A 26,580-nucleotide genomic window follows, 5' to 3' on the forward strand; every position below is an offset into this window, starting at 1 on the left:
TTGGGTTCACGAGCTACTTTCTGCACTTCGCTTAACTTCATTGTGCTAACTGAAAAAATTGCACAGCACAGCAATCTTGCAGATTGTTCTATACTATTGTCTCTCTTGGGATGAAACTGGGAGAAGGATGAACACTGCTATAATTTTGTCGCTTTATTTCCACATTGAAAGAAAGCTAAAAATTATCTCGTTAATTTTGTTTATTCATATTTGAATAAACTTAAAAGGCCATTTGTGTCTGATATTGCCTATTTTTTTACACTTCAGCGCATCTCTTAGTTTTAGGATGCTGAGCTGGGTAAATGCTAATGAGCTGTGCGTCTGCTCTAGCTCGAAAATAAATAAACAAAAAATGACAATAAAAAAATATTTGCCTGAGTTTGAGCCCTTTGTTGTGGAGAGAAGTGAAATGATCCACACAGCGGCTACTGCTTGGAGTATTTGGAGTCTATCACTTCGACTGTTGCATTCCACCACAGGTTACCCAAGCTATATCAACTAAATTATTTGACCGTTTAGAGACAACAAATGTATTTGTTACTTTATGCTAGATTTTTTTTCAAAAAAGGGGAATAAATTCCATCAATGTGTTGTAGCAGTTTTCGTTGTCTTTTATTATTAGGTTAAGAATCATGGTCCCTTGGTTTTGAGCGCAAATAGCTGTTCTGTGAAATTTGAAATCACCAATTATTCTCACTATTGAAAGGCTTGTCTATGCATACCTAAACTAGAAACTTATAAGCTGATGCCTGAACCTAATCAAAATAACTATCAATTACTGCGCAGCAAGGCTCCACGAAATTTGAAAATCTTAATGGACTTTAAACAACTTTAAAGGAGCCTTGGGCTAAATATATTGGTTCATTTGATAATAACAAATCCAATCAGTATTCGAAGTGCACTGAGCTGGAAAAGAAAAGGTAATTTTAAATTGAAATGCCTCTGTGACATAGTAGCAATTGTTCATTTTTAAAGTGAGAAAATTGGACTTTAATGATTTAACAACGTCTTATGGGCAATATTCCAGCAGCAATACCCTTATTTGTTTAAATGTGAAGAAAGTGGATGAGAATGTACTGAGAAGGGAGGTCTAGCAAGTTTATTTCCGCACAACGTTCATATGCAAGGACGAGGACAAAAGTTTTAATGGTGATTTTGATTTCGGAGTTTTTCTGCACTATTTTTCTCTTCAATTCTTGTTTTTGAAAAGAATGTTATCAACTTAAGTTGATCAGGTCCCAAAAGCTTTTAACCTTTGGGTTCACGAGCTACTTTCTGCACTTCGCTTAACTTTATTGTGCTAACTGAAAAATTTGCACAGCGCAGCAATCTTGCAGATTTTTCCATACTATTGTCGCTCTCTGGATGAAACTGGGATAAGGATGAACACAGAATGCTATAATTTTGTTGCTTTATTTCCACATTAAAAAAAAGCTAAAAATTATCTAGTTATTTTTGTTTTTTTATATTTGAATAAATTCAAAAGGCCATTTGTGTCTGATATTCCCTATTTTTTTACACTTCAGCGCACATTTTAATTAAGAAATACTGATAGATATTTTGTGATCTTTAATTCAATTAAAGTTTTCACGCTTGGAGCCTTGAGCGGTGATTGGTTGTTATTCTGAAATGTCATTTTTGCTACAAAAAGCTCTTTCTTTTCTGCATGATTCAGTTGAGGCCACAAAGCCAAACAAGCACTATGTCCCGAGTGCTGGTGGTGGTTTTGGTAGCAGCGACGCTCATCCCTTTCGAGGGTGTGGCAGCGAAAGAGAAGTCAGATCTAAGCGACCACCAAGACACTGGTTTGAAGGGCCGCACAAAGTTCTTGGATGCAGTTGGTAGATTGAGTCATAAGGACTTGTCAGCTGTAAAAAGCGATGCAAAGGCGGGCCTTGAAAAGCTTAACACAGGCCAAAGCTGGGCGCCGGAATTGACATCCATTCAAATAGGAGGCCCCGACGAGGAAAATGATGCTCGCTCTGAGAAAGAGGAATTGAATAAAAATTCAATAGATTCTGAGCAAGATTCTGCAGGGAATGATAACGATAAGAAAGCTATGTCTGACAAGACCGATAAAGACTCTTTGCTACGGAGCAAAGAGCGGAAAGGTGCTGATTACGAAAACTCGCTTTATTCTTATCTGGCACCACAAGAACAAGGAAACGTTGGCAATGCTTTATCTGATGGCACGTTGCAAGTAATTCAAAGCCAAAAGACAGAACAAGATGCTGGTATTGATTCGCTTAGTTCGGGAGACGCTTTGAGTATGACCTCAAATGAAAGATTATTGAAAGAAAAAAAGAACCTGTTTGGGACTAGCTTTGACGGGAAAGATGATCAGAGTTATAAGGAAAATATCCCAAGTAAGTGCACGAATAATAATACACAAGCTATACCCACCTATCAAATGAATGAGGAAATAAGCGTAAATTAATAATACCCAGATACGAAAGGTTGCAACATTCTTGTTTATGTTCCTATTAACATGTACATGGCTTATGAAGGATTCAGCTATTTATATATTACCCATGGGGCACTGGGGCTACAGCGCATAGGATCTCGGGTGTAATTTTATTTGAAAAAGGTGCATAAAGACTAGACTCTTGATACTTTTGACTGTTCATTACTGCAAACAAACAAAAAACGCATTCGTTAGCGCATGTCTTTTATCAATAAAACAAACATAGATTTCTTTGCATGAACCGAAAAGACATTAAAGCATTGGATTGCAATGGCAATCACCCCGCCGACTGTAACTGGTAGTTACGATGCTGTCGTTAAAGAGCCTGTGAGCGTACATCCCTCCTTCACGGCCAAAAAAGGGGGTCATTTCTTATTAATGATTCCTGTGGATCTCCCCGTGTCTTTGCCCATTGCGTCTTTGATTGCATTCTGGAAACCCTGGCATTTGGTACGTTACATAACTACGAATTGGAAGTGCTGTTTTGAAAGCTGAATGGGAAACCGAAAGACGATGGTTAAACTTGTCGATGAAGTAGTATAGGGTAATAAATATGGACTCTCTTGAATCTAGCATGGAGAAGTCTGATAAAGGGAAATACAACTGTTTTTTTCTAATCGGCAGAATGCTTTTGTTCGTTCTGTCAGCGATAGAGATTGTCAAAACAATTCGTACAAATGAAATTCCCTGTTCTGTACCCTGTGAGCATGCCCTATTCTATTTTGGATCAAATTAGATTTAAACTTGGCACATTAAACAACAGAAGCAAATCCTGTATCATGTAAATATTAAAAAAATAATGATACATTAAATCATTAGAAATTTATTTTACGGAAACGTCCATTTAACCAACGCGAACGATTGCTAATTATGATATTGATAACAGACTTTTCCCGGTTAAAAGCTTTTCCTTTTACTTTCGACAAAGATTCAGGCACCTTAATTTAAAGCTTTTAGTATCTTCTTTCATATCTCAATAAGATTTTTCGAGTTCAAGGCCGTTACATAGTTGTGTTTGACAGCTATATATCGAAATTTGTTTTTACGACACAACATTCTTACAACGAACTGCCCAATCCATTATAAAAATTTTCCCGTTGAGAAATCTTTTTGCCGTTTATAGACCTAAATTCGAAAAATAATTTCGACCCCATAACCTTTAATACAATCTTGGTGCATTTATTTCCATGAAGAATAGTTAAAAGTAGCTTACAAATTATATTTATAACTTACTCTTTCGAAAGCAAAACATCATTCAGCAAACATGATCATCAAAAAGGAAAAATATACTTCTAAGAAGAACCTCAAAAACAATTATCAGAAGCGTGTGTTGTTGTGATCGCTTTTGAGCGGGTTTCAAGTCGCGGGTGCGGGTTTCCAGGGTGCGGGTTTAAAAAAGCTATGGATTTGAAATTTTTGGTTTTAGTTTTTTTTTTTATTTTATTCATTTATTTTTTTTTTGGGGGGGAGGGGGTTGTTTTATTATTGTAATAATATTAAATTCTTTTTTGGCTCGCGAAAATCAAATATTCGAAGAAAAAAACATTGGAGAGCCGCAAATCAATTTTCGGTAAGTTGATGACAAATCTCCGAATAATCGGCTCGGCGCAGTTTGCGCCATCCGAAATTTCAGCATCCGAAAATTCCGAAAATTCCGCGAAGATAAGGGCTATTGTTTTCGACTTTCGTTTTAAATGAGCTCTTTCTGTAAACGTTCACAATCGGTTCAAGGCCGGTAATTCTAAACTCACGAAAGACAGACGCTGCTAGGGTAACCTAATTATAAGAAACATTACTTGTTCCCGTTAAGAGAATACAGTTCATTTTGAGTTGAGCCAGCGACCGCAGGGTATAGAAATATGGTATAGCTGTGCGACTTGGTTTTTGGTGGTCATCGCGCGGGTACCCTATGGTGTCACTCGCTAGTCAGTCAGCCGCACAACCAGGTCCCACTCGGCCCCAAACTGGCGACAAATACAAGCACGGAGGAAGGAAAAAAGTTATTGTCGATTATGCGGAAACCAGTGCCTGTCTGTGTTTTTACTGTACTCTAGTCCTTCGAAGATACAGTAAAAAGCAACTTGTTCAGCTTACAAGAGAAATGTTCCTTACCGAGGATAAAAAAAAACCAAAATGCAACCCTTATTGTCAATCTATGTTTTTGTTTATATTGTTTGCATCTTGCATCTCATGTGTTTATTTTTTATTCAAATAGCTGCAGGAAATAGGTAAGATTACTTATGAGTAAATGGAGCTAAATGGCTTGATGAAAAGAAAGAAAGTTTTGTAATAAATAACTAATTGTTTTCACTCTTTTATCAACCAGGGACTACCTGAGGGCCAAAATGAATACTAAATACTAAAAGACATTAGAATTGATAAACATGTCTTGGAGATAACAATATGGAGTTCTTATGCACTAGTCATTTGAAACCTTCACACCCAATGTCCCGGGAAAGGGTGGCGGATTAGACTGAAACCTTAAACAACTGTAATAAAAGCTCCCCACCCTTCGGAAACAAACTGTAGTCAAATGCCTACCTAGCTCAATGATAATAAACCCAAGCCTGTACTTGAGCACAACTTTGAAACATATCAAAATTTAGCGTGAGCAATTTTTCTAGACAAATTCTTTCGATTTTTTTCAGAAAACGCACTAAAAATATTGATATGGTGGAAGAGAGCCTCTGAGGAGAAATGCGACCGAACAGTGCATTTGGGGGTTTTAGTTAGAAGGCTGTTTTACTCAAAGTTTCTAAGCTGATCGCTAAACTTCGTAAATCAATCACATTAACATGATCATTTCTTAGAAATCTTGAAGATCGGACGTATTTGGTTCTTTCCTTCACCAAAATTTATCGCATTATTGTTCACAACAACACACAACAATTTCAATGGCGCATTTTACGCCTTTCTGGTCGTTTAAAGCTTCTATTTAAAATTATAAGATTAATTGTCACTGATGACCTCTTAGTTGGCTCACAGGGGTTTACCTTTGATCTAGCATACGGTTGATGTAACAAAGGCTGTCTGATCTGCAACCATAGCTAAAAATGGGCCTTCTAACTTTTTTTTTCACTAACCTTTTTGGAGCACTGCAACATGCACTGCGTGGTTTAAATTAGTTTTAAAACAAGAGGACTCTCTCGTTTTTAACCGTTTTAACCTGACAAATTAGGGACTATGGGTCACATGACAGTTTGACATGACTCTTGTCATATGTTTACATTTTGATTTGATTCGCTTTTTTGAAAGCTGGTAAAACAACTTTCATAAATGAAACAGCCTACACTATCATATAAATGGCATTTTCCTTCTTCATGCGGAGTACCAGAAGGTTATCATGGCTGCTTACTCGTTTTAAAAAATGGCTAGAGGCCAGGGAAAATGATTTAGCTCGAATGTTTTGCCACATATCGAATTAAGTGTACCCTGGCATAGTTCTGCGGGATAAAAATATTTCGTTTGTTGTATTTTCCTCGCGAATTTCGACGGTATTTGAGTGCTACCGAAAATGGCGCCTCCAACCTTGTTTCTTTCCTTAGTAGGGGGAGAGAAGTCATATATACAACAACAAGGCATGTTCTAAGTTGTAAGGCAATTTTATTGGCAATATTTCACAAAAAATCGCGACTTCAATCCACTCGTTTTACCTCTAAGAAGAACAGCCGATTCCAAGCTACGAACAAACTTCAAAACCATTGCCCGGGCTACCTGTGCGATGAACTAGCGCCATTATCTTGCAATCTTCGTTACCCGATACTCTCGTATATTGGACGTCTCTGATTGGCTATTTTGAAGAATAGTAAACAGGATACCCGCCTTCGAGTTACCGTGACGCTCCTCCTTTTTATAAACCTTTCCCGGGTCCATGGGTGTGAAGGTTTCAAATAAGTAGCGCATAAGCACTCCCTACTGTTATCTTCAAGACATGTTCATAAATTCTCATTTCTTTTAGTCTTTAGCATTCATCTTGGCCCTCAGGTAGTCCCTGGTTGATAAAAGAGTGAAAACAATGATTTATTTATTTCAAAACTTTCCTTCTTTTCATCAAGCCATTTACTTATAAGTAATCTTACTTATTTCCCGTACCTATTTAAATTAAAAATAAACACATGAGATGCAAGATGCAAACAATATAAACAAATACATATACAGACAATAGGGGGTTGCATTTTGGGTTTTATATCCTCGGTAAGGGACATTTTTTCTTGTAAGCTTAACAAGTTGCCTTACTGTATCTTTGAATGACTAAAGTACAGTAAAAACACAGGATCAGACAAGAACGGTCTTCTTGAGCTGTAACTTATATGACAAATGCAGGACGATATTGGTTAGCCTTAATGAAATATCTCAACACAATCAAGAATAGAGATAGAACCAAGAATGTCAAAAGGAGGTGTTATGCTCAGATTACTCGTATTATAAGTATATTATTTGTAAGTTATACGCACGCATTCTCAAAGTAAACAAAAAGGACAACAAAAAAGCTTTTTGTTTGTCGCTTGTTTGTCGGAGAATAGTTAGTGACCTCGCACTTCTTAAAAGATAAACTCCGGCCTTGTCAAAATTGATTTTCCGCCTGATATTTCTCCTTAGCCTGCCGCCTACCTCACAAGAGCCAGTGCCTGTAATACCGATTCTCACTCCTTTCAGCTAAAATTAATGCTTTTCAGTTCTCCTTCTACTTACGCTTCTTTCGTGTTTTTAAGTCGTGGATAGCGAAGCTACTCAGGACTTTATTTCACTAATCGTCGACTCAAGTGTAACCTATAGCCAATCATAACTATTCTAATATCACAACTTGTGGCCAATCAATGCAAACGTTTTAGGAAAAAGCCCGCGAATTGTCAGCGGTTTTCCAAACCAAAATGTCAAAAACAAACATGGCGGCCGTTGTTGAATTCTTTGAAGGTGGTGATGATTAAGACTATGATTTAACGTCATTCCTGCCTTTCTGGACAATACTAAATCGAGGCTCATCCGATAAATAGCTATCTGAATTTTTCGTTATCAGTTCAACTTTTACGATACTGTATATCATGGTGGTAAACACACTTACGAAACGCCACTGGTAAGTCATTTCCACTTCCCGCTACTACTGCTGGCTGTTTCCCTAAATTCTTTGTTTATTTCTTGCATGCATACTTGCTGAATTAGCTCCAACACATTCTTGCTTTTATAATTTAAGTTTCCGAATTTATCCGCACTTCGCTACGAGTAGCATTGTTTCCAATGTCTTCATGAATAACATTTCTAGCCTTCGTCTGTCAAGAGGAGTAATCAGTTTTTTAAATGTCTATAAGCAAAATCACCCAAGGAGGGCTAAAGGGCCCCTTTTCCATCAATGGTATCTGGGTCGACTGGTTGTCCCCAGGGAATCAATCAGATGGGCATTGACTTACCTGAAGCAGTTATTCCAACATCACAGTAGTAACATTGTTTACACTTGTCTAAGACAAAATACCCTATGTGTAAATAAAGCCACAATAAAGCCAAGAAATTTATTGGTTTAGTCCATACTCTACATACCATTTTACCCTAAAGTGGGTTAAAATGCACCAAAACAAATTACCATTTTATTATCCACGACTTTGCAAGGGCCTTGCACTTTGATTTTTTTATTTGTTGCTTGCTATTTACATGCCACGTTAAGTATTCGCATCGCGAGTATTTATCTTGTATTATCATTGTTTTGTATATGTGGTCGCCCGTTATCGTTCTCACACGTCAGCCTCCGCTGACCGCCCATTGCCGGATTAGCTCGCTAGAGTCAATTAAGTCATTTAAAGTTCAAGTAAAGTTGTGTTTGTGCTCGCTGAACTGTCTCTCGTCGGCACCGACTGACGGCCCTATCTTTTTGAGATATCTCAAATAAATCTTGGCGTGAATGAATATTAGTAGAACTCATCAAGTTGCAAAAATTTAGTTACAAAATTAGAGTAAAAAAGGCAATGGTTTTGGCATAATCGACAAGAACTTTTTTCCTTCCTCCGTGCTTGTATTTTGTCGCCATTTTGGGGATGATGATGATGACGACGACGACGACGGCGGCGGCGGCGACGACGACGATGATGATGATGATGATTATGATGATACTCAGGGATTCTGGATAGGCAAGGGAAAGGGTTTCATCATAAGAGGTATTAGGGAAAATGATGTGGAGGGCTTTCCTTTGCACCATCTCAATGAGATCAGCTAAGTGTTCTGCAGAGCGGCCCATACAGGCAACGCGTATTCAAGGACCGGACGGATAACTGCACAGTATACGTTGATTAAATCTAACGGGGGAAGGCCACTCCTCTTGAGTATCATGAGACCATAAAGGCGTTTGACGGCCTTCCCGTGGATGTAATTGACGTGGTTGGTCCACGATGATAAATCACTGGATATAATAATACGTACGTAATTATACGTAATATCGTACAATTGATCTGCATTTTAAAAACTCAATAATCATCTCCTTACATTTCCTAGTGTTGAGGCGCATATTGCGTTCGGCGGCATACCTATTTAAGTCTTCGGCAATAAATTGGTAGATAGGAATAAGTTCAAAGATGGTAGCATTATCCACGTATCTCAGTCTGTAGTTTCAGTCGTTAGCAAGCCTGTTTACTAATACGGCGAGAAACAGAGGTGCCAGCTTGGTTCCTTGAGGGATTCCACCCCGAGAGGAGATTGGCGAGGAGATGGCAACACCAATTCTGTCTCTTTGTTGACGGTCTTTTAGAAAAGCCTTGATCCAGCGAATAAGGGCCTTGTGTACACCCAAGAGTTCATTGAGTAGCGCACGGTGATCTACGAGGTCAAAGCTAAAGTCAGTATAGAAGATCCTCACGTAGTTATCCCTTTTGTCCAGAGACTCGAGAATTACGTGAAGAAAGTAGACGAGCGCATTAATTGTCGATTTGCCAGCCACGGTAAATTGCTTTGACTGTTGCAAACTTGATTAAACAGGGACCATGATCTTTGCTAGCTGGGAGGTTAAGGAAATATGACGCAGATTTTCCTCCACAACTTTAAGGGGGTTGGACTAAGGGATGTGAGAGACACTAGGGTCCTTCAAGGGTGCAGGAATATAGCGCTCTTGGATTGGACGTTATATATGTCACGAATCACAGGAGCAAGCTCAAGGGCGAAATTTCTCCAAACCATGTTGGGAGTTGAGGTAATAAAGAAATTGAGGTAATAAAGAAATGGTAGGCTGTCTCTTCCGTGTCACTGTTTGGACCTCACACTTAGATGTGTTGAACTTTAAACGCCAATCCCTGCTCCAGCACAGCAAACTGTCAAGGTCTTCTTGCAACAAGTCACAGTCAGCAGGAGAGTTGATGGTGCGGGAGCACTTTAAGACGTCGGCAAACAGAGCCACAGTTGAGTTCTCAGTCGCAGCATGGAGATCGGTTTACGTAAATGAGGAACAGCAGAGGGCCAAGGATACTGCCTTGAGGGACTCCAGATGGAACAGGACACCGACCTGATGTGAAGCCGTGGACTGGACAACGTTGGCCACGTCCCGTGAGATGACTCCCAAGCCACTTAAGTAGACTTCCACCGATTCCATACCGAGACAGGTTGAATAGCAGATGACTGAGAGACACTGTCGAAAGCTTTAGCAACATGGAGAAGAACTATTTCCGACTGCAGGCTTTGGTCTAGGGCGTGGCCAATTTCGTGATAGAAGGACAGCAACTGCGTCACCGTGGAACGCCCTTTTAGAAAACCATGTTGGGAACCGTCCAATAGAGTACTCAGGTGATCTTTCAGGTGGGCATAGATACACCTATCTAGTACTTTGGAAACGATGCAAAGCAAATAGATTGGCCGGTAATTGGTGAGATCATCCTTTTTTCCCATTTTTGTGTAAAGGTACAACAAAGGCTTCTTTCAACTCTGCAGCAACCTTGCCAGAGTCAAGGGAATTATTAAAGAGGACACATAGAGAGGGCGAGAGCTCGAGCGCACATTCCTTTAGAACAGCAGTAGGTAGTCAATCAGGGCCGGGGGCTTGTGTGGGCTTTGTGTGTGTAAGAGCGTCGCCAAGGGAGTCGTGGTATTCTTTTAGCTTTGTATTTATCAGGTCTTTGGATTTTTGTATTTTTCGGTGTAATGGGGGCTGTTCAGATCTTTAGCTGCACGCCTTGCATTTGCTTCTTCTTTAGCAAGTGAAGCACTTCCTTGTCAATCCGTGGTGGGGTATTGGTATCCTTGATTTGACCTTTGGTATGTTGGCATCAATAATTTCCATGAGCGTCTTTTTCCTAGTGGTCCAGCAAGTGTCAACAACATAGCCAGCAGACGCGAAGATCTCAGCAGTTAGACGCTGCTGTATTTGCACCTTGATTGCATCAAAGTCCGCTGATTCGATCTTATACGTTGTTCGCGCTGGTTTCTTTACTCGCTTGGGCCGTGCATCGATGTCGAGTTCTAGGAGCTTGTGGCCAGTAAAGAGACCAGCGTCAGCTGCAGACATAGACTTACGAAATACGATTTGGTTCGTTAGAGATGATTAGGTCCAGGGTGTTATTCTTGGGAGTAGAAAAAGGGGTGGAGCTGATGTAGAGAATGATTCCTTAGCGTTTCGCAGAAGGCAAAGTCAGCAGAGTTGGTAGAGCTAGAAAAGCCACAACCATCAACTTATTTGATAGCAGGGAAGTTAAAGTCCCCATTGATAATATAGTGGCTATGCAGAATACGCGAGGCTACGTTGACCAGCAGAGTTGAAAGCTTGCGCGCAGATTCAGAGTCGTGGCTAGGGGTAGCATCCGGTGGACGATAAATGGTGCTGAGAATATAAGAGGGTCATACCAAATGGATTTCGAGACACACAAGTTCCAGATCAACCTCTAGGTCAGTATGACGACGGCAGTCAATATCATCCTTGACAGCGACAAGAACTCCTCCCCCAACACGCCCTGTCCGATCACATCTGAAGATCAAATAGCCTTTCTCCAGAACTTCAGAGTCCAAGATGTTGTCAGTTAACCAGGATTCAGTGACGCAGACAATGTCATACTGGTTCGCGTACACCAACTTTTAAAAGGCTACCAGTTGGTTGGCTTGTTCACCGCCAGTACTTTTTAAGCTCTGTGCATTAAGCGACAGGCAGGTGATGTTCTTACGGGTAGAGGATCTGTATGTTGTAGGGCTAGGGTTGATAGAAATATCTCCGCCTTAAGAATATGCCGCGAAGCTGATGAGTTTAGATAGTACAAGCATGGTGCCCGCGATCGCTTGGTCCTCCTGTGGTGAGAACTTAGGCGAGAAAATTCAATGCCATTCTCAACGCATAACAAGCGGGAGGCGGGTTGAAGCCATATGTAAGGTCTTTCTGCTAAACATTCCGATACAATGATGGAAGTCAAGTGATGTTTACACGAAAAAACACGACAGGAGATGGCGTTTTACTTTGAAGTGAATAATTCGCTTCGCTGAATCTTGGGTAGTCTCCATTGACCAAGGGTGCCACAGAACAATACGACCATTGTTGCTTGTCTGTGCAGACTTTGCAAATCGCAAACCAATACTCGTCGTCCTGCAAACCATCCGAAAGCAGAAACACAGCAGAAAACCTGGTTGATGAGACTCCCATCCGGCAGAGTGTTCCCACATATGTACGGAACACTGCTGAGAGTCAAGTTCGACCCGGGATCCGCATGGTGTAACAAAAATAAAAACAAGAGCGGAGAGCAAAAATACGTGGCCGGATCTCATTAGGGTCATTGTGCCCCTAACGATAGGGTCATTATGCCCCTAATGATAGCTTTATATAATGCTTCATGTTCGTTAGTGTGTTATTTATATTTTATTTATACACCCCAATATTTCCCTGTAGACCATCTTAATTCCCTCCCCATGCTTTAGATTTGTTGGGTATATTGCTATAGGTATAAAGCCTTCTTAACGTGTCCAAAGAAAGGACATCCGATACATCAACATGCCTATTGAATATTGATAAGCGTTTATAACCATGCTTAAAAAGATGTCATACTCAAATGGCTTCAACTCCTCCAATGGCAGTGGGAAATTTTGTGATTTGATTTCCAGTTGAACTTCTTTCGTCGTTACCTTTTCGATGCTTTTGATAAGATTTTTTGCTTTGCCGGGTATACTAGCTATGTACATATTTATTATAGATTATTCGATCTGTAAAGGTTAAATTCCGCAGCTTACTGTTATATTATTACCTTTAACAACTGCATACACTCATTTCTACACCTAATAAGAAAGCACGGGATAATTAAAAGCCAAAACCGCGTCTAAATAAGTTTATTGACCAACAATCCTTGATATATTATTTATATCATGAATTATTCTTTTTATCAGGACTCAAAAGACAAGCGATATTATTCTGCGGATCAAGACCATTCAACCCCGTCAGTCATATTTGCTGTTCTGGACGAGTTGTCACACGTCGTCATGGCAGATTTACATCTTGTTGCCGCTACACAGCGTACAACCGTCTGACCCAGATCTGCTGCTACCAAAACATCCTCCCAAGACGATATGGGGTCCACACTTCCTGCTGTGTACGCAGGACATATGACAACAGAAGGTACATTTGCTGTTCTGGACGAGTTGTACCACGTCGTTTTGGTAGGAATACATCTTGTTGCCGCTACACACCGTACAACCGACTGACCCAGATCTGCTGCTACCCAAATATCCTCCCAAGACGATATGGCGTTTACACTTCGTGCTGTGGACGCCAGACATATGACAACAGGAGGTACATTTGCTGTTCTGGACGAGTTGTCTTACGTCGATATGGCAAGAATACATCTTGTTGCCGCTACACACCATACAACCCACTGACCAAGATCTGCTGCTACCCAACTGTCCTCCCAAGACGGTATGGCGTTTACACTTCGTGCTGTGGACGCCAGACATATGACAACAGGAGGTACATTTGCTGTTCTGGACGAGTTGTTTTACGTCGATATGGCAAGAATACATCTTGTTGCCGCTACACACCATACAACCCACTGACCAAGATCTGCTGCTACCCAAATATCCTCGCAAGACGATATGGTGTTTACACTTCGTGCTGTGGACGCCAGACATATGACAACAGAAGGTACATTTGCTGTTCTGGACGAGTTGTCCCACGTCGTTTTGGCAGGAATACTTCTTGTTGCCGCTACACACCCTACAACCGACTGAAGCAGATCTGCTGCTACCCAAATATCCTCCCAAGGCTATATGGGGTCCACACTTCGTGCTGTGTACGCAGGACATATGACAACAGAAAGTACATTTGCTGTTCTGGACGAGTTGTCCCACGTCGTTTTGGTAGGAATACTTCATGTTGCCGCTACACACCCTACAACCGACTGAAGCAGATCTGCTGCTACCCAAATATCCTCCCAAGACGATATGGCGTTTACACCTCGTGCTGTGGACGCCAGACATATGACAACAGGAGGTACATTTGCTGTTCTGGACGAGTTGTCCCACGTCGCTTTGGAAGGAATACTTCATGTTGCCGCTATACACCGTACAATCGACTGACCCAAACCTGCTGCTACCCAAATATTCTCCCAAGACGATATGGGGTCTACACTTCATGCTGTGTACGCCAGACATACGACAACAGAAAGTTTATTTGCTGTTCTGGACGAGTTGTCCCACGTCGTTTTGGAAGGAATACTTCTTGTTGCCGTTACACACCCTACAACCGACTAAAGCAGATCTGCTGCTACCCAACTGTCCTCCCAAGACGGTATGGCGTTTACACTTCGTGCTGTGGACGCCAGACATATGACAACAGGAGGTACATTTGCTGTTCTGGACGAGTTGTTTTACGTCGATATGGCAAGAATACATCTTGTTGCCGCTACACACCATACAACCCACTAACCAAGATCTGCTGCTACCCAAATATCCTCCCAAGACGATATGGCGTTTACACTTTGTGCTGTGGACGCCAGACATATGACAACAGGAGGTACATTTGCTGTTCTGGACGAGTTGTTTTACGTCGATATGGCAAGAATACATCTTGTTGCCGCTACACACCATACAACCCACTGACCAAGATCTGCTGCTACCCAAATATCCTCCCAAGACGATATGGCGTTTACACTTCCTGCTGTGGACGCCAGACATATGACAACAGGAGGTACATTTGCTGTTCTGGTCGAGTTGTTTTACGTCGATATGGCAAGAATACATCTTGTTGCCGCTATACACCGTACAATCGACTGACCCAAACCTGCTGCTACCCAAATATTCTCCCAAGACGATATGGGGTCTACACTTCATGCTGTGTACGCCAGACATACGACAACAGAAAGTTTATTTGCTGTTCTGGACGAGTTGTCCCACGTCGTTTTGGAAGGAATACTTCTTGTTGCCGTTACACACCCTACAACCGACTAAAGCAGATCTGCTGCTACCCAACTGTCCTCCCAAGACGGTATGGCGTTTACACTTCGTGCTGTGGACGCCAGACATATGACAACAGGAGGTACATTTGCTGTTCTGGACGAGTTGTTTTACGTCGATATGGCAAGAATACATCTTGTTGCCGCTACACACCATACAACCCACTGACCAAGATCTGCTGCTACCCAAATATCCTCCCAAGACGATATGGCGTTTACACTTTCTGCTGTGGACGTCAGACATATGACAACAGGAGGTACATTTGCTGTTCTGGTCGAGTTGTTTTACGTCGATATGGCAAGAATACATCTTGTTGCCGCTACACACCATACAACCCACTGACCAAGATCTGCTGCTACCCAAATATCCTCCCGAGACGATATGGCGTTTACACTTCGTGCTGTGGACGCCAGACATATGACAACAGAAAGTACATTTGCTGTTCTGGACGAGTTGTACCACGTCGGTTTGGTAGGAATACATCTTGTTGCCGCTACACACCATACAACAGACTGGCCAAGATCTGCTGCTTCCCAAATATCCTCCCAAGACGATATGGCGTTTACACTTCGTGCTGTGGACGCCAGACATATGACAACAGAAAGTACATTTGCTGTTCTGGACGAGTTGTCCCACGTCGTTTTGGTAGGAATACTTCATGTTGCCGCTACACACCCTACAACCGACTGAAGCAGATCTGCTGCTACCCAAATATCCTCCCAAGACGATATGGCGTTTACACCTCGTGCTGTGGACGCCAGTCATATGACAACAGGAGGTACATTTGCTGTTCTGGACGAGTTGTCCCACGTCGCTTTGGAAGGAATACTTCATGTTGCCGCTATACACCGTACAATCGACTGACCCAAACCTGCTGCTACCCAAATATTCTCCCAAGACGATATGGGGTCTACACTTCATGCTGTGTACGCCAGACATACGACAACAGAAAGTTTATTTGCTGTTCTGGACGAGTTGTCCCACGTCGTTTTGGAAGGAATACTTCTTGTTGCCGTTACACACCCTACAACCGACTAAAGCAGATCTGCTGCTACCCAATTGTCCTCCCAAGACGGTATGGCGCTTACACTTCGTGCTGTGGACGCCAGACATATGACAACAGGAGGTACATTTGCTGTTCTGGACGAGTTGTTTTACGTCGATATGGCAAGAATACATCTTGTTGCCGCTACACACCATACAACCCACTAACCAAGATCTGCTGCTACCCAAATATCCTCCCAAGACGATATGGCGTTTACACTTTGTGCTGTGGACGCCAGACATATGACAACAGGAGGTACATTTGCTGTTCTGGACGAGTTGTTTTACGTCGATATGGCAAGAATACATCTTGTTGCCGCTACACACCATACAACCCACTGACCAAGATCTGCTGCTACCCAAATATCCTCCCAAGACGATATGGCGTTTACACTTCCTGCTGTGGACGCCAGACATATGACAACAGGAGGTACATTTGCTGTTCTGGTCGAGTTGTTTTACGTCGATATGGCAAGAATACATCTTGTTGCCGCTACACACCATACAACCCACTGACCAAGATCTGCTGCTACCCAAATATCCTCCCGAGACGATATGGCGTTTACACTTCGTGCTGTGGACGCCAGACATATGACAACAGAAAGTACATTTGCTGTTCTGGACGAGTTGTACCACGTCGGTTTGGTAGGAATACATCTTGTTGCCGCTACACACCATACAACAGACTGGCCAAGATCTGCTGCTTCCCAAATATCCTCCCAAGACGATATGGCGTTTACACTTCGTGCTGTGGACGCCAGACATATGACAACAGAAAGTACATTTGCTGTTCTGGACGAGTTGTCCCACGTCGTTTTGGTAGGAATACTTCATGTTGCCGCTATACACCGTACAATCGACTGACCCAAACCTGCTGCTACCCAAATATTCTCCCAAGACGATATGGGGTCTACACTTCATGCTGTGGACGCCAGACATATGACAACAGAAAGTACATTTGCTGTTCTGGACGAGTTGTACCACGTCGGTTTGGTAGGAATACATCTTGTTGCCGCTACACACCATACAACAGACTGGCCAAGATCTGCTGCTTCCCAAATATCCTCCCAAGACGATATGGCGTTTACACTTCGTGCTGTGGACGCCAGACATATGACAACAGAAAGTACATTTGCTGTTCTGGACGAGTTGTCCCACGTCGTTTTGGAAGGAATACTTCATGTTGCCGCTACACACCCTACAACCGACTGAAGCAGATCTGCTGCTACCCAAATATCCTCCCAAGACGATATGGCGTTTACACTTCGTGCTGTGGACGCCAGACATATGACAACAGGAGGTACATTTGCTGTTCTGGACGAGTTGTCCCACGTCGTTTTGGCAGGAATACTTCTTGTTGCCGCTACACACCCTACAACCGACTGAAGCAGATCTGCTGCTACCCAAATATCCTCCCAAGGCTATATGGGGTCCACACTTCGTGCTGTGTACGCAGGACATATGACAACAGAAAGTTTATTTGCTGTTCTGGACGAGTTGTCCCACGTCGTTTTGGTAGGAATACTTCATGTTGCCGTTACACACCCTACAACCGACTGAAGCAGATCTGCTGCTACCCAAATATCCTCCGAAGACGATATGGCGTTTACACCTCGTGCTGTGGACGCCAGACATATGACAACAGGAGGTACATTTGCTGTTCTGGACGAGTTGTCCCACGTCGCTTTGGAAGGAATACTTCATGTTGCCGCTATACACCGTACAATCGACTGACCCAAACCTGCTGCTACCCAAATATTCTCCCAAGACGATATGGGGTCTACACTTCATGCTGTGTACGCCAGACATACGACAACAGAAAGTTTATTTGCTGTTCTGGACGAGTTGTCCCACGTCGTTTTGGAAGGAATACTTCTTGTTGCCGTTACACACCCTACAACCGACTAAAGCAGATCTGCTGCTACCCAACTGTCCTCCCAAGACGGTATGGCGTTTACACTTCGTGCTGTGGACGCCAGACATATGACAACAGGAGGTACATTTGCTGTTCTGGACGAGTTGTTTTACGTCGATATGGCAAGATTACATCTTGTTGCCGCTACACACCATACAACCCATTGACCAAGATCTGCTGCTACCCAAATATCCTCCCAAGACGATATGGCGTTTACACTTCCTGCTGTGGACGCCAGACATATGACAACAGAAAGTACATTTGCTGTTCTGGTCGAATTGTTTTACGTCGATATGGCAAGAATACATCTTGTTGCCGCTACACACCATACAACCCACTGACCAAGATCTGCTGCTACCCAAATATCCTCCCGAGACGATATGGCGTTTACACTTCGTGCTGTGGACGCCAGACATATGACAACAGAAAGTACATTTGCTGTTCTGGACGAGTTGTACCACGTCGGTTTGGTAGGAATACATCTTGTTGCCGCTACACACCATACAACAGACTGGCCAAGATCTGCTGCTTCCCAAATATCCTCCCAAGACGATATGGCGTCTACACTTCGTGCTGTGGACGCCAGACATATGACAACAGAAAGTACATTTGCTGTTCTGGACGAGTTGTCCCACGTCGTTTTGGTAGGAATACTTCATGTTGCCGCTACACACCCTACAACCGACTGAAGCAGATCTGCTGCTACCCAAATATCCTCCCAAGACGATATGGCGTTTACACCTCGTGCTGTGGACGCCAGACATATGACAACAGGAGGTACATTTGCTGTTCTGGACGAGTTGTCCCACGTCGCTTTGGAAGGAATACTTCATGTTGCCGCTATACACCGTACAATCGACTGACCCAAACCTGCTGCTACCCAAATATTCTCCCAAGACGATATGGGGTCTACACTTCATGCTGTGTACGCCAGACATACGACAACAGAAAGTTTATTTGCTGTTCTGGACGAGTTGTCCCACGTCGTTTTGGAAGGAATACTTCTTGTTGCCGTTACACACCCTACAACCGACTAAAGCAGATCTGCTGCTACCCAATTGTCCTCCCAAGACGGTATGGCGTTTACACTTCGTGCTGTGGACGCCAGACATATGACAACAGGAGGTACATTTGCTGTTCTGGACGAGTTGTTTTACGTCGATATGGCAAGAATACATCTTGTTGCCGCTACACACCATACAACCCACTAACCAAGATCTGCTGCTACCCAAATATCCTCCCAAGACGATATGGCGTTTACACTTTGTGCTGTGGACGCCAGACATATGACAACAGGAGGTACATTTGCTGTTCTGGACGAGTTGTTTTACGTCGATATGGCAAGAATACATCTTGTTGCCGCTACACACCATACAACCCACTGACCAAGATCTGCTGCTACCCAAATATCCTCCCAAGACGATATGGCGTTTACACTTCCTGCTGTGGACGCCAGACATATGACAACAGGAGGTACATTTGCTGTTCTGGTCGAGTTGTTTTACGTCGATATGGCAAGAATACATCTTGTTGCCGCTACACACCATACAACCCACTGACCAAGATCTGCTGCTACCCAAATATCCTCCCGAGACGATATGGCGTTTATACTTCGTGCTGTGGACGCCAGACATATGACAACAGAAAGTACATTTGCTGTTCTGGACGAGTTGTACCACGTCGGTTTGGTAGGAATACATCTTGTTGCCGCTACACACCATACAACAGACTGGCCAAGATCTGCTGCTTCCCAAATATCCTCCCAAGACGATATGGCGTTTACACTTCGTGCTGTGGACGCCAGACATATGACAACAGAAAGTACATTTGCTGTTCTGGACGAGTTGTCCCACGTCGTTTTGGTAGGAATACTTCATGTTGCCGCTACACACCCTACAACCGACTGAAGCAGATCTGCTGCTACCCAAATATCCTCCCAAGACGATATGGCGTTTACACTTCGTGCTGTGGACGCCAGACATATGACAACAGGAGGTACATTTGCTGTTCTGGACGAGTTGTCCCACGTCGTTTTGGCAGGAAAACTTCTTGTTGCCGCTACACACCCTACAACCGACTGAAGCAGATCTGCTGCTACCCAAATATCCTCCCAAGGCTATATGGGGTCCACACTTCGTGCTGTGTACGCAGGACATATGACAACAGAAAGTTTATTTGCTGTTCTGGACGAGTTGTCCCACGTCGTTTTGGAAGGAATACTTCTTGTTGCCGTTACACACCCTACAACCGACTGAAGCAGATCTGCTGCTACCCAAATATCCTCCGAAGACGATATGGCGTTTACACCTCGTGCTGTGGACGCCAGACATATGACAACAGGAGGTACATTTGCTGTTCTGGACGAGTTGTCCCACGTCGCTTTGGAAGGAATACTTCATGTTGCCGCTATACACCGTACAATCGACTGACCCAAACCTGCTGCTACCCAAATATCCTCCCAAGACGATATGGCGTTTACACTTTGTGCTGTGGACGCCAGACATATGACAACAGGAGGTACATTTGCTGTTCTGGACGAGTTGTTTTACGTCGATATGGCAAGAATACATCTTGTTGCCGCTACACACCATACAACCCATTGACCAAGATCTGCTGCTACCCAAATATCCTCCCAAGACGATATGGCGTTTACACTTCCTGCTGTGGACGCCAGACATATGACAACAGGAGGTACATTTGCTGTTCTGGTCGAATTGTTTTACGTCGATATGGCAAGAATACATCTTGTTGCCGCTACACACCATACAACCCACTGACCAAGATCTGCTGCTACCCAAATATCCTCCCGAGACGATATGGCGTTTACACTTCGTGCTGTGGACGCCAGACATATGACAACAGAAAGTACATTTGCTGTTCTGGACGAGTTGTACCACGTCGGTTTGGTAGGAATACATCTTGTTGCCGCTACACACCATACAACAGACTGGCCAAGATCTGCTGCTTCCCAAATATCCTCCCAAGACGATATGGCGTTTACACTTCGTGCTGTGGACGCCAGACATATGACAACAGAAAGTACATTTGCTGTTCTGGACGAGTTGTCCCACGTCGTTTTGGTAGGAATACTTCATGTTGCCGCTACACACCCTACAACCGACTGAAGCAGATCTGCTGCTACCCAAATATCCTCCCAAGACGATATGGCGTTTACACTTCGTGCTGTGGACGCCAGACATATGACAACAGGAGGTACATTTGCTGTTCTGGACGAGTTGTCCCACGTCGTTTTGGCAGGAATACTTCTTGTTGCCGCTACACACCCTACAACCGACTGAAGCAGATCTGCTGCTACCCAAATATCCTCCCAAGGCTATATGGGGTCCACACTTCGTGCTGTGTACGCAGGACATATGACAACAGAAAGTACATTTGCTGTTCTGGACGAGTTGTCCCACGTCGTTTTGGTAGGAATACTTCATGTTGCCGCTACACACCCTACAACCGACTGAAGCAGATCTGCTGCTACCCAAATATCCTCCCAAGACGATATGGCGTTTACACCTCGTGCTGTGGACGCCAGACATATGACAACAGGAGGTACATTTGCTGTTCTGGACGAGTTGTCCCACGTCGCTTTGGAAGGAATACTTCATGTTGCCGCTATACACCGTACAATCGACTGACCCAAACCTGCTGCTACCCAAATATTCTCCCAAGACGATATGGGGTCTACACTTCATGCTGTGTACGCCAGACATACGACAACAGAAAGTTTATTTGCTGTTCTGGACGAGTTGTCCCACGTCGTTTTGGAAGGAATACTTCTTGTTGCCGTTACACACCCTACAACCGACTAAAGCAGATCTGCTGCTACCCAACTGTCCTCCCAAGACGGTATGGCGTTTACACTTCGTGCTGTGGACGCCAGACATATGACAACAGGAGGTACATTTGCTGTTCTGGACGAGTTGTTTTACGTCGATATGGCAAGAATACATCTTGTTGCCGCTACACACCATACAACCCACTAACCAAGATCTGCTGCTACCCAAATATCCTCCCAAGACGATATGGCGTTTACACTTTGTGCTGTGGACGCCAGACATATGACAACAGGAGGTACATTTGCTGTTCTGGACGAGTTGTTTTACGTCGATATGGCAAGAATACATCTTGTTGCCGCTACACACCATACAACCCACTGACAAAGATCTGCTGCTACCCAAATATCCTCCCAAGACGATATGGCGTTTACACTTCCTGCTGTGGACGCCAGACATATGACAACAGGAGGTACATTTGCTGTTCTGGTCGAGTTGTTTTACGTCGATATGGCAAGAATACATCTTGTTGCCGCTACACACCATACAACCCACTGACCAAGATCTGCTGCTACCCAAATATCCTCTCGAGACGATATGGCGTTTACACTTCGTGCTGTGGACGCCAGACATATGACAACAGAAAGTACATTTGCTGTTCTGGACGAGTTGTACCACGTCGGTTTGGTAGGAATACATCTTGTTGCCGCTACACACCATACAACAGACTGGCCAAGATCTGCTGCTTCCCAAATATCCTCCCAAGACGATATGGCGTTTACACTTCGTGCTGTGGACGCCAGACATATGACAACAGAAAGTACATTTGCTGTTCTGGACGAGTTGTCCCACGTCGTTTTGGTAGGAATACTTCATGTTGCCGCTACACACCCTACAACCGACTGAAGCAGATCTGCTGCTACCCAAATATCCTCCCAAGACGATATGGCGTTTACACTTCGTGCTGTGGACGCCAGACATATGACAACAGGAGGTACATTTGCTGTTCTGGACGAGTTGTCCCACGTCGCTTTGGAAGGAATACTTCATGTTGCCGCTATACACCGTACAATCGACTGACCCAAACCTGCTGCTACCCAAATATTCTCCCAAGACGATATGGGGTCTACACTTCATGCTGTGTACGCCAGACATACGACAACAGAAAGTTTATTTGCTGTTCTGGACGAGTTGTCTCACGTCGTTTTGGAAGGAATACTTCTTGTTGCCGTTACACACCCTACAACCGACTGAAGCAGATCTGCTGCTACCCAACTGTCCTCCCAAGACGATATGGGGTCCACACTTCCTGCTGTGTACGCAGGACATATGACAACAGAAGGTACATTTGCTGTTCTGGACGAGTTGTACCACGTCGTTTTGGTAGGAATACATCTTGTTGCCGCTACACACCGTACAACCGACTGACCCAGATCTGCTGCTACCCAAATATCCTTCCAAGGCTATATGGGGTCCACACTTCGTGCTGTGTACGCAGGACATATGACAACAGAAAGTACATTTGCTGTTCTGGACGAGTTGTCCCACGTCGTTTTGGTAGGAATACTTCATGTTGCCGCTACACACCCTACAACCGACTGAAGCAGATCTGCTGCTACCCAAATATCCTCCCAAGACGATATGGCGTTTACACCTCGTGCTGTGGACGCCAGACATATGACAACAGGAGGTACATTTGCTGTTCTGGACGAGTTGTCCCACGTCGCTTTGGAAGGAATACTTCATGTTGCCGCTATACACCGTACAATCGACTGACCCAAACCTGCTGCTACCCAAATATTCTCCCAAGACGATATGGGGTCTACACTTCATGCTGTGTACGCCAGACATACGACAACAGAAAGTTTATTTGCTGTTCTGGACGAGTTGTCCCACGTCGTTTTGGAAGGAATACTTCTTGTTGCGGCTTCACACCCTACAACCGACTTACCCAGATCTGCTGCTACCCAACTGTCCTCCCAAGACGATATGGGGTCCACACTTCCTGCTGTGTACGCATGACATATGACAACAGAAAGTACATTTGCTATTCTGGACGAGTTATCCCACGTCGTTTTTGAAGGAATACTTCTTGTTGCCGCTACACACCGCACAACCGACTGACCCAGATCTGCTGCTACCCAAATGTCCTCCCAAGACGATATGGGGTCCACACTTCCTGCTCTGTACGCAGGATATATGACAACAGAAAGTAAATTTGCTGTTCTGGACGAGTTATCCCACGTCGTTATGGCAGGAATACATCTTGTTGCCGCTTCAAACCGTTTATTTTGCTACCCGTTTGTTAGACCAAGACGATTTGATAGTTTTAATTCATGTTGCCGCTTTATATCATATAATCGTTTAACTCATTTTTGTGTTTCTTGGGGTGTTGCGCTTTGTTAAAATGGGCTTTTGTGGCATTGTGCTAGAGTCATTCATTCTGGGTACTAATTGCTGTATCGTGCCATTGATACTTGTGTGTAGAATGTTTTGCTGTCGGTATCGCTCTTGAAAGTGGTTTTTGAGTATACTCTAGCAAGCCTCGGAATTCTTTTCCAGCGATTTACATTCCCGACTCATCTTTCTTTTCTATGCCCGTGCATCACAGACATCCAGGTATCATTTTCTTCTGAAATACTTTTATAGCATCTATATAACAATTTACACAAATTATATCTAAACGAAATTGCAGCCGTTCTCGTGGGATATCCTAGAATCTTGAACGCGAATACTGTTTTGTGAGAAAAGATTGCTTCGTACCCTTAATCCTTTCCCCTACTGTAGCTGTTGGCTTTCGTTTATCTGCTGTGCCCATATTCGTCTTGTGACAGGCCTGATAAGTGTGCATATCCGCCGTGGTTACATTTGTCTGCAGCAGGCCTGGCAAGGCTTTGCATAACTGCTGTGTCTGCAGTCGTCTATAGCTGGCTGGGCAAAGCTCTGTATATCTGTTAGTTTTGGCAAACTGTTTATATCCTTGATCAGATAGGACGTTTACCGCTTCCATAGGACGCTGATATGGACTGCGATGAGATAATTAGTTGTAAAGGGCCCATGGACGTATCTCTCAAAGGCCGGTGCTATTGAAATTAAAACGGTTATAATTCAGAGAAGGTTTGAGATTTTCAAATGATACTTGAAATGAAGGGTTTAAAAATCACATTTTTTGCAATAATCTTTTGTTTTCTTTTTATTTAGAGAAAAACAAAGCTAAATATCCAGCATGGTCTTATTTTGCGAGGGAATAACTGTCACAAGTTCACGAACAACTACAATTTTACTTTGAAATTCGACTTTTGTCACGCTTCTTGCACATTGCAACCAAGTTGCATAGCAATAAGATACGTCATGGACCCTTAATTACTTTGTAGTAATAAGGAAAGCAGCGGGTAGAGGCTACAATCTTTGCAGATTATATCAGCAGATGTTGGCCCTCTCCTGCACAGATGTTACAGGGCCACTAGGTATTAGTACATGAACATTTGTAGGGAGACATTATCATCAATTTATGGACTTTATTTTATCCGATTTTGTAGTTTAGAAGTTTATTTTTAGTTTGCTTCGTCGATTAAGTGTGTTTAGGAATGTGATTCGGAAACCCGTAGGCAACACCTACGTTAAAACGTGCATCTAGGAGGCGCACAAATCACATCTCAAAGTTATATGGCTTAGATAGTGTAATCTACTTCCTATGCGTCGGTACAAGCAAAGGGTTTCCCGGCAGCGCTTTTTATCTACGAAAATGCTCAGGATTAGCCTACGCCTTTCTGCAATTTTAGGCATGTCCTTTTCTTGTTCCACCAAGTAAAAATAGAGGCACTTTTGCAAGTAATAATCAGCTGCGAAGAGCAGTTGAATAAGTGTTTGAATCAGAAAGACCAGGAGATCAATGAAAGAAGACGAAATAACTTGCTTCTAGCAAGCCATATTTTCGTTCCCGTTTTATACTATATTGTTTTAATATACCGTTCTACTGGTTTTACACTAAATTCTAGACCATTCTACATTACTTACTCATTTGGCTATATAATTGTAACTTTAAATTAGTTCATATTAACTTGGCTTTTGCTACAATAAATGTGTGTTTTCGATTATTTTCAGCAATATTAGTTGGTGTCCTGTGTGCAAGCCCTTGCACTCGATTTCACAGAGCTTCTGTGTCGCTCGTTTAGGAAGCAGACATTCTTTATCAGGGGTGGGGGGGGGGAATATTTTGAATATTTTTTCAACTCAAAAATTATGACCCTCCCCCAAATAGGTGACACAAAAATTTTGACCCTCCCTTTAACTAAAAAATAAGGTTTATCCAACACTTTAAGCTCTGCAAAGTTTTATTGGACTTTTTATATAGCGCTTCCCAAGTACGACAGGTTCTTCCACCAACTTGTTGTGTCTAGTCCACTCTTATTGTTCTCATTACTCTCATCACACTCATCTTCACCACTTCTTCTCCTCTTCTTCCTGCTCCTCTTCTTTTTCGTTAGCTGTCATCCTTTTCTCCTTTTTTTTTCAAACTCAAGGTCTTTCAGGTGTTGTATGTAGTCCTTGACCAAGTTCTTGTCTGTGATGAACTCCTTGCTAAATGCATCAATAATTGGTCCTCCACTTCAGAAATAAAAATAGCCGAATGATACTATTTGAGAAAATTGACAGAATACAATAAGAATTCTAGAGACGCAGAGCTACAAAAAATTTGTGAAAAAGAGGAAGCGACTTTTGGGGTAAAACTGCGAAAACGTAAAGCAAAACAGGCACCACGCTGCTGCCCTTAAAGCCGCATTGTCACCAGTTTACTTCAGGAGGTAAAACCTCAACCGTTAAAAGACAAAAGAATCTATTAAAATACGAGATATTAAACAGGCCATCCGCTCTATATTATCAATCAAATCATCAAAGAAACTTCCAATAAACACACTGCTTTCAATATTGTAAAATGTTTTTCGCGTTTTCCGTTAAAAATCATCGGATATTGTTAAGTAATC

The 26,580-nt window shown here is 43.0% G+C and overlaps 1 protein-coding gene and 1 long non-coding RNA gene across 3 annotated transcripts; one reads left to right on the top strand and one right to left on the bottom strand.

Annotated features, from left to right (window-relative positions):
- Window positions 1–1,655: 1,655 nt before the first annotated feature.
- On the top strand, window positions 1,656–25,692 carry LOC116617139. 2 transcript variants are annotated; one of them, XM_048721508.1, is made up of 3 exons: window positions 1,656–2,366; window positions 12,791–13,352; window positions 13,701–25,692. In XM_048721508.1, the coding sequence occupies exons 1-3, from the start codon at window positions 1,667–1,669 to the stop codon at window positions 23,674–23,676; spliced, it is 11,238 nt and encodes a 3,745-aa protein (XP_048577465.1). In that variant the 5' UTR covers window positions 1,656–1,666; the 3' UTR covers window positions 23,677–25,692. The 2 variants fall into 2 exon arrangements, with proteins under 2 accessions (XP_048577465.1, XP_048577464.1); XM_048721507.1 differs by having other exon boundaries at window positions 12,791–25,692.
- On the bottom strand, window positions 6,051–7,234 carry LOC125559796. Its single transcript, XR_007306449.1, has 2 exons — window positions 7,076–7,234; window positions 6,051–6,455 (listed from the first exon to the last, which is right to left on the bottom strand). It is a non-coding gene; the product is annotated as an uncharacterized LOC125559796 (long non-coding RNA).
- Window positions 25,693–26,580: the final 888 nt, after the last annotated feature.

Source organism: Nematostella vectensis, chromosome 14 (genome assembly GCF_932526225.1).
Source record: "Nematostella vectensis chromosome 14, jaNemVect1.1, whole genome shotgun sequence".
NCBI classification, from domain to species: domain Eukaryota; kingdom Metazoa; phylum Cnidaria; class Anthozoa; order Actiniaria; family Edwardsiidae; genus Nematostella; species Nematostella vectensis.